Below are 9,172 nucleotides of genomic sequence, written 5' to 3' on the forward strand. Positions count from 1 at the left end.
GAAAGGCATTGAGGCCCTGGAACGTGTCCAGAGAAAGGCAGGGAAACTGGTGAGGGATCTGCAGCACAAGTCTTATGAGGAGCGGCTGAGGGAGCTGGGGTTGTTCAGTCTGGAGAAGAGGAGGCTCAGGGGAGACCTCACTGCACTCTACAGCTTCCTGAAGGGAGGCTGTGATGAAGAGGAGTTTGGCCTCTTTTCCCAGGCTACAACCAGGACCCGAGGAAACGGCCACAAGTTGTAGCAGAGGAGGTTTAGGTTGGACATAAGGAAGAACTTTTTCTCTCAGGAACTGCAACGGCTGCCCAGGGAGGTGGTGGAGTCGCCGACCCTGGCAGCGTTCAAGAGGCGTCTGGATGAGGAGCTGCGAGATGTGGTTTAGTGCTTGTGGTAGCAGTGGTGATGGGAGGGCGGTTGCACAGGATGGTCTTACAGGTTCCAACCTTGTGATTCTATGGTTCTATGATTCTATGTTTCTATGGTTCTATGCTTCTGTGGTTCCATGGTTCCGTTGTTCTGTGGTTCTGTGGTTCTACGGTTCCATAGTTCTATGACTCTTCGCAGTCAGCCGCGTCTCCTCGGCACAGGCAGAACGCAGAGCCCCGCCCCGCCCCGCTGGAGCCGCAGCGCAGCGGCAGCGCGATTCGCGCGTTCCTCATTGCGCGCCGCAGCCTGTCGCGGTCTGATGACGTCACCGCCAGACGTACTGCCGGGTGATTTTCCGGTGTCGGTCGCTTCTGCCGCCCGCAATGAGCAAGCGGAAGGCGCCGCAGGAGAGCCTCAACCAGGGCATCACGGACTTCCTCATGGGTACGGGGAGCTCGAGCGGGGAGGGAGGGGATGGTGTAGGGCAATGTTCTGGGATCCGGCTCGACTGCTCCGACTGTGTTTCTCCCCGTAGAGCTAGCGAATTACGAGCGCAACGTGAACCGAGCCATCCACAAGTACAACGCATACAGGTACCGCCTCCTTCCTCAGGGCTGCCTTTTTTTTTTTTCCCCGCTCCCTTCTCTCGGGGGCCCGGCCTCACCGCAGGGCTGAGCGCTGCTCGGTTCTGGGTGCTGACCGACATCGTTCTGCAGGAAAGCGGCCTCTGTCATCTCCCGGTACCCCAGCAGAATACAGAATGGAGCGGAAGCTAAGAAGCTGGTAGGTCCCGGGGCGAGTTTGGACTTCTCAGGGTGGAGGAGCTGTGTTAGGATGGTACCGAGGTTTCTGGGAGGAGGGAGACAGAGTGCGAATGACTCTGTATCATCAGCTTCTGCTGGCAGCCGGCTTAAGGAGGGGGGAGTATAGCATATGAGCTGCAGGGATTTCATACGTGGAACTGGGGACTCCAGCTGGGTCTCCTCGGTAAAAGGCTTCTGCTGTGACAGGTTTCCCCTTCACACAGATTGACAGAATGGCCAGGGTTAGAAGGGACCTCAAGGATCATGAAGCTCCAACCCCCTGCCACATGCAGGGCCGCCAAACTCCACGTTTCATACCTGCCCAGGGCCCCATCCAACCTGGCCTTGAACACCTCCAGAGATGGACGGGGCATCACAGCCTCTCTGGGCAGCTGTTCCAGCACCTCACTGCTCTCATAGCAAAGAACTTCCCCCTGACATCCAACCTCAGTCTCCCCTCCCTCAGCTTCAAACCCCTTGTCCTGCTGTTATCTACCCTTTCCAAGAGTTGTAAATTGAATTGGAGTTGTAGGAATCAAAACCTGGTTTAAAGTAACTGTTTTCAGGGGACTTGTAATACAGCACTTGAAGTACTGTGTTTGTGCTACTGGTGCTGTACCCTTCAATGCTCTTGATCTCTTTTAGACCAATGTTTTAAATGGTTCTTTTTATTGAGCTTTATTTTTCTTAGATGTAATGACTGTAAGTGACCTTGAAATTGACTTGTATTTCATCCTTCCTCAATGTTTAGGATGGAGTAGGTGCTAAAATAGCTGAGAAGATAGATGAGTTTTTATCTACTGGAAAGCTTCGCAAATTGGAAAAGGTGTGTTTCTTTCCCTTGTGCTTTATTTCTCAGTAGTTGTTTTACTTTGTACTTTGTGAAGCAGTCTGCTTTGTGCAGTTTCTGTTGCTTTCTGTGGAGAGACTGATGTCGAGCAGAAGAATGGTGGGCTCTGTGCAAAGTAAAAAGTGGGAACAAGAAGCTTAGCCAAAGCCTCAGAACTGTTTACTTATGAAAATATTTAGATTGTCTAATAGGTTCATGAATGTCTTCCGTGGGAAGTGGAGTTCTGACTCTGAAAGGCTGTGGAATTGAGTTTGAACCACGCTGTTTACTTTAGTATGGGCAGTTAAGGTAATTAATGTGCAGGAATGGTACATATGGCACTGTTCTAATGCACAGTATTACTGTTAGCACTGGTTTGTTCTGATTTACAGTAGCTCTCCGAAGCAGAATCTGACCAAGTTGTTTTATAAGCTTTCTTCATTTACTGAAATGGAGTAAAGAAGAGTTTGTTCACATTATTATGTTTTTGCAGATTCGACAAGATGATACAAGTGCTTCCATCAACTTCCTGACACGAGTTACTGGCATTGGGTAAAGCTTAGTTATTATTTGTTAGTGTGTGTGGGGGGGTGGTTGTTGTTGTTGGAGTTGTGGAGCTGTCAGTTACAGATTTTGCAGTGGAGGAGTGGAAGTAGAAAGCTCCTGTGTGCAAGCTGAGAGGGGAAGGAGAGAGGTGATCAAAAACTGCATCAAAAGATTGAGAAGAGTAGAATCAAGATTGAGAAAAGAAGAATCAAGAAGGCAGAGTAGGAGCCTATGAGATTATGGTGCAAAATCTGAGGAAGGAGAATAGTATTTGTGCCATGTTTGCAAAAGGAGATCCAGAGCCCTGCCAACTCCTCGAAAACAGGGCTTTTCAGAAGGGTGATATGAGGAGGTCTTAAACCTCTACTTGTTCCTATTCTGTGCATGGGGAAATTCTGGCAGCAAAGAGCTCAGTCTACAGACAGGCACTGAATTTAGCATGTGCACAGGAGCAGAAGTGCATATCTGGAGTGAGAAGGGCTGTGATACTGCTTGCCCAGAACAGGATTGGCTAAATACAGAATGTCTGTGCTTAAAAACAGAACAGACTGGAATGCTGTGGGGAAGAGGAGGGAAAAGCAATATTGAAACCCCTTGAGATTGAAGGCAGGGAATGCAGAGGTTCTGAAGTAATTCTGAAGAAAGATTTGCTGCAAGTTTGTGGGTGTTTTTGTTGTGCTTGTGATAAACCCTTCAGCCAAGTTGCTTTTCTGTACTGTAGGTTGCAAGCTAGAGTCTTGTGTGGATTTTTGTTTGTTTTGTTGTAAGTTCTATTCTAAAGGCACCTGCATTGTTGCCTTAAGCTGGCTCAGAGGCTGCTTGTAGTTAATGTAGCTCTTGTGCCTTCAGTTACATATCAGTATTGGCTAAAGCTGCATTGGCTGTTGGGTGAGATTTTTTTTGTTTCCTTTTTAAAATCATAAAATCAGTGTATAGTTCCATCAGTACTAAAAAATGTGTGGGCCAAGCTTTGGATAGTTGCTTCTGTTGCTTGAAAATACAAATCGAAAATGTGCACGACAAAAGGATGGGAAGCATTATAAGCAACTTCAATCCTGACCTGATGAATCAGGCAGCAGCAGTGAATTCTGATGTACTTTGCAGCCTTGTAAGATTCCTGCTGTTCCTAACTGCGTGTTGCTTTGCTCTTTTTGCAGTCCTGCTGCTGCTAGGAAGTTTGTTGAGGAAGGAATCAAGACTTTAGAAGGTGAGTACGAGTGTAGCTTTGGGTCCTTGGTTTATTCTCCAGTAATGTTTCTATTGTCACGTTGCTTGTTTCACAGTGATGCTGTAACAGCAGATAAGCCTTCAGTTTGAGGAAACTGTATTGACAAAATAACAAGAAGCTAGTCTAAATGTGGTGCACAGGCTAGAGGCACTATATACATACATGCAGTAGGGTATTTATAGATTAAATAACATCATTTTTGTGTTTAAAATTAATAGTCCATTGAAGTCTGTATCAGGAAGATGTGCTGGGCATTCCTACTCATACTGTCAGCTGCTGAGCAACCTGTTTAAAATCTCTTTGTTGTGTTTGAAGTTGCTATTTGCTTGTTAGATATTCTTCATTTGCATCATCTTTTTGTTGAAAACTCACTGTAAGAATTTTGCTCTTAAGTAATTTTCTTTTTAATCTTTTAGATCTAAGAAAAAATGAGCACAAGCTGACCCATCACCAGCGAATTGGGTTGAAGTAAGATTTTTTTTGGCTGCTTGTGCTTGGCTTTCCTAATAACTGCTTAAGACACCAGAATGTAATGTAAGGTTATGGAGGCCAAGTAAGGTCCTGTCCTCTCTGCATGCTCTATGTGCAGGGACAGCTTTGGTGTACCTGAATCAGTGGCAGGGATGCAGGGTTTGTGGCCTCTAGTGAGTGAGAAGTGTTATGCAGCTCTTTATTTACTCATTCATTTTCCCCACTACTCACCTGATCTCCATGCTTGCTATGCATCTTTACATGTGTGAGTATTCACAGGAAAATACTGCTAAGGAAGGGAGTATAATATTACCCACCTGACCCATGGGTGTTTCCTACATGTTTTTAGCTTGTGTATCGTCCTCTGCTCTGCTTCTGCACTGTGCTCAGATGTTACTCTAGTGCTGAACGGCAGGAATAGTTTTCAGCTCTCTGCAGGCTTCCTTTTGACCCTAGTTCCACTTTAACCCACCTGAAGTGGGATTGGAGGAAAGTCCTACATCTAGGAGAGTTGTCTGAAGATGCAGGGATTGGGCTGCTTCTCTGGGCTGAGAATGGGGAGCTTCTGATGATGTGATACGAAAATTCTATTGTTTCTTCTGATACCACTTTTAACTGACTAAAATTTCAAGGTGCTACCCGTACCCCTCTTTCAGATGCTTTTACTCTTCTGTACACAGATATTTTGAAGATTTTGAGAAAAGAATCCCGAGGGAAGAAATGCTGCAAATGCAGGTCAGAAAGTCTTTGTCAAAGACTTGAGGCATTGAAGGCCAGTGAATAACAGGCGTCTTGAAACATTCATCTTTCCTCTTTTCATAGGACATTGTGCTGAAAGAGGTAAAGAACGTGGACCCAAATTATATTGCTACAGTCTGTGGCAGTTTTAGGCGAGGTTGGTGCACTGTGATCTTGCTGGATTTTATTTGGGGCAAATAAGCAAACACAATAATGCATGTTTTTCTAGAGAGCAAGTTTATGCTACGAATGCTGTTCCTGGAAAACCCACTGACTATTATTTATAAGAAATGTGTGTTTTTTCAGAAGAGGTTAGAAGCATTTTCATCAGTGTTCTTATACTTCTCATCTTATGTAGGAGGGATTTTCTTTGCTTCTTACTCGCCTAGGTGCAGAGTCGAGTGGTGACATGGATGTTCTCTTAACCCATCCGACTTTCACATCTGAATCATCCAAACAGGTCTGCTTCTCTGCTACTGTGTTTAGTACTGAGCAGTATTTCCAGAAGGCTGTTTTACATTTGGATCACATGTAGTGTCAGACTTGCATTTCAGTTTCCTGCATCTTTTTGTAGCTGTTTGATCACCATTTTTATTTGGAGGAGGTAAGATGTGGATCTGAGAAGCAATTTAATGCTGTGTTCTCAGCACAGCATCTTTGCTCTCATCCTTCCCTCAGTCGTGTTCCTTCACTCCTCCTAAATTCATATGCTGAACAAAGTAGAATTGCAACAACTATGTGAATAAAGCAGGGATTAAAGTATCTGCTGATGTGGCCTCTTTCTTTTGGGGGTGAAGCAGATGCCTTGCTGCCCTTACAGTCTTTTGTGGCAGTCCTAACGATAATCCATCTTTTCATGTTGCTTCTGTAGATTAATTGCTTTGAGGTTGAGAACTCAAATCAAGAGGCAAGTTTTGTCACTCTAAATGAAAACAATCTGACATGGGTTTCACTTGGAAACTTTCCTCATGTTTCAACATTGTAATTCTATTAGCTTTTTCTCAGTGTTGCTCTGATCCTTTTTCTCTTGGTCAGATTTCATGTTGGTAACATATGTAATTGTGTGATGTCCTGCAGCTAGACTGTTAAGACATTCTTGCTGCAAGTGAAGTAATTTCTTCTTGTTGTTACTATTCCTAGTCAAAGCTTCTGCATCAAGTTGTAGAACAACTGGAAAAAGTCCACTTTGTCACTGATGTGCTGTCTAAAGGTGACACCAAATTCATGGTAAGACCTTTCAGAGGAAGGGGGGGATGTGGTAGGGATTGCCTCTCATGACAAAAGCTAGGATATGTACAAAAATGTTGTTTAGTCTGCTGCTGTTGTGGGATTTTTTCATATTATTTTTTCTCTTAAAAGCTCTGCAGTTGTGGCTTAGTGAATCTCCTGTTAAAATGGAAAATAATTCCTGTTGTCCTTCCTGCTATGTAACTTCAGAAGTAATGATGTGCTATGTTGAATTACAGTCCTCTTAGCAGCAGTTCCCAGTGCTAGTGATGTCCAGCTGTTCCAATAAAATATTTGATCAGTTTGGTAAGAACTTAATTTTACTCTCCAAGATAATTGATGATCAAACCAGAGCTGTGTGCATTTGGAACTGTGTATTTTGAAAGTTTCTTTAGCACTGGGGTAGTCAAGAACAGTCAAGCCCTATAATGTAAGTCTATCTCAGACCTGTTTCATGTAATTTTTAATTTCTTGCTTCCTTTGCTTTCTCCCAGGGTGTCTGCCAGCTGCCAGATAAAGATGATGGAACATCGTATCCACACAGGAGAATTGATATTCGGTATTCTTTCCAATAAATAAAGAATTTAGCCATCTGCTGTATTATAGACATTTGTTTCAAGTTCTGCATCCAAATCTCTATTTCCGTGTTTAGAAGAAGGCATTTACTAGGTTTCCAGTTGCCTTGTATGGAAACCACTGTGTAAGTGCCCATGTTTAGAACAGGTTATTAGCAAGAATACTGCATTTGAAATCATGGCTTTGTCTCCAGTTTCAGAATTGTGACCTACTTGATGGTGCTGTTTTGCCATGAGTTCTTGGCAGTAATCAAAGCATCGTAACAATAAGTTATGAGTCAGGTTGGATGTGTTGAACCTTTCTTTGATAGGAATTGGGCACCTGGAAGAATCAAATGTGCAGAATTCCAGAATGTGTGTGCTTGAACACTGTTCTAGATTTGCTCCCTTTTTAAGTGGCTGAATTCCAAATGGCTTGTAGCTTCAGATTTGTCCTAAATATATATTTCTCTTCTGTTTTTATTCTAGGCTTATCCCTAAGGATCAGTATTACTGTGGTGTGCTGTATTTCACAGGCAGTGATATATTCAATAAGAACATGAGGGCCCACGCTCTGGAAATGGGCTTCACAATCAATGAGTATACAATCCGTCCCTTGGGTGTCACTGGTCAGTCTGGGCTTTTAAACAGCATTCTTTCCAGTTGTGTGTTTTGTGTGATCCTCTCCTTTAATCGTTTTCTCAATTGGAAATCTTGGCAAATACTGTAATTAACAAAATGTTTCACTCTGTCCTTCTTGGAACCAGAGGAAAGCAAGCTACTAATGTATAGACAGCACTGTGGAACAAAATAAGCACATCAGGGCACCTAAGCTACTTGGTCTTAACTGAACTACAGTTTGGATTTGCTGTGCAATGCACAGCACGTATTTTCTTATTCTTTTCATGTGATTTATGTCTTCCAATTGTTTCCCATTGGGGGGCTGACTGCAAATTGTGTGTATATTTTTTTTAACTGTATAAGCATTGTAGCTCCACAGTTAATTGTTTTATTTCTCCTTACACTGAGAATGAACACCTAAATATTGTGTGAAAAGCTCTGTGGGTGGTGTTTGTGCTGGTGGCTTTTTTCCTGTGTGTTTTTTGGATGCTTATCATTTCACTTGCAAATACGTTTTGCTTACAGTGGATTGTCTTGATCTTGCAATGCATTTGGCAGTCCAGGATTATATGGAATTATCACCTTTCAAATAGCATCTGTAATATGCTTGCAGGAGTCGCTGGGGAGGCCCTACCAGTAGAATGTGAGAAGGACATCTTTGACTACATCCAGTGGAAATACCGAGAGCCAAAGGATCGGAGTGAATAACCGTCTGCATTTGTGACTTAGAAAGGCATTTTCATAGCTTTCTGTGAACATTTGTGTAGAAAACATGCATGTTCTTTAGACTTTACTGCAAAAAAAAGTGCATTGCTGATATTTAAAAGGAGGGTATGTGTAGTCAAGTTTTAAATCCTTTCTGTACTTTAGAGAAAGTGGATGAGAACCCAGTGTGAAACAGCACTCCCTGAAGAGGTGCTTGTAGTCTGCCTTCTGATGTGCTCGTCCTGGTAGCCTAGAATACTTTCTGCTGGTTTAAGCTATAGCTCCCCCCCCCTCCCCCTCTTAAATATGATATTTTACTGTTTTTTGTCTAATATTTCCATATTTTAAAATGTAATTTGTTTTCTTTCTAGTCTTTCTCTTCTTTCTGTTCCTTTGTTCAGTTCTAACATCATCGTGCCGCTCTCTACCTGTCCAGTTCCTTTCTTTGCACTGTAGAGATGTTTGTGGAGGGTTTGAAGTGGATGAAATAAATAACTAATTAACCTTAAAGGAGAAATAAACGTTTATTTCATTCCTTTGCTGCTGTTCTTAAATGTTGGGTGATCCATTCCTACATCAACTTCTAAGGACAGATGTACTCGCCCTTGCTGAAGGTTGCAGGTGCTGTACCCACGAGCCTTCTGCGCATGCGTATCCCCCCCACCCTCCCATTAAACTTTTGCGCATGCGTACCCCCCTCGACAAACTGCGCGTGTGTACGGCCAACCCTCTGCGCATGCGTAATCCCGACTACTCTGCGCAGGCGACTAAGCCACCGCACTGCGCGTGCGTACCCCTCCCCCACTAGCCCTCTACTTATGCGTACTCCCCAGCCCTCTGCGCATGCGAACTAAAGCACGGCTCTGCCTATGCGTGCACCCCTCACAGGCCCTCTGCGCATGCGTCCCTCCCAACTAGCCCTCTGCGCATGCATACGCCCCCAACTAGCACCGCGCACTCGGACTAAACCACTGCTCTGCGCATGCGTACCCCCCCCCACTAGCCTTCTACGCATGCGTACTCCCTAATTACCTTACTGTCCTTCTGCGCATGCGTTTTCTCCACTCGCATTCTGCCAACCCTTCTG

The 9,172-nt window shown here is 44.1% G+C and overlaps 1 protein-coding gene across 1 annotated transcript; it reads left to right on the forward strand.

The window, feature by feature from the left end:
- Positions 1-644: 644 nt before the first annotated feature.
- On the forward strand, positions 645-8,617 carry POLB (DNA polymerase beta). Its single transcript, XM_048928328.1, has 14 exons — positions 645-807; positions 899-956; positions 1,080-1,146; positions 1,918-1,992; positions 2,489-2,547; positions 3,699-3,748; positions 4,186-4,237; positions 4,921-4,975; positions 5,063-5,135; positions 5,368-5,438; positions 6,119-6,205; positions 6,700-6,764; positions 7,249-7,388; positions 7,994-8,617. Exons 1-14 carry the CDS (start codon positions 747-749, stop codon positions 8,086-8,088), a joined length of 1,008 nt encoding a protein of 335 aa, XP_048784285.1. The 5' UTR covers positions 645-746; the 3' UTR covers positions 8,089-8,617.
- The last annotated feature ends 555 nt before the right edge of the window (positions 8,618-9,172 follow it).

The sequence above is a fragment of the Lagopus muta genome, chromosome 27 (genome assembly GCF_023343835.1).
Source record: "Lagopus muta isolate bLagMut1 chromosome 27, bLagMut1 primary, whole genome shotgun sequence".
Taxonomy (NCBI): Eukaryota; Metazoa; Chordata; class Aves; order Galliformes; family Phasianidae; genus Lagopus; species Lagopus muta.

Coding starts and splice junctions, on each gene's coding strand:
- POLB (XM_048928328.1), top strand. CDS start 747: ATGAGCAAGCGGAAGGCGCCGCAGGAGAGCCTCAACCAGGGCATCACG. Junction 3,749..4,185: donor AGGAATCAAGACTTTAGAAG/GTGAGTACGAGT, acceptor TTAATCTTTTAG/ATCTAAGAAAAAATGAGCAC. Junction 4,976..5,062: donor AAGAAATGCTGCAAATGCAG/GTCAGAAAGTCT, acceptor CTCTTTTCATAG/GACATTGTGCTGAAAGAGGT.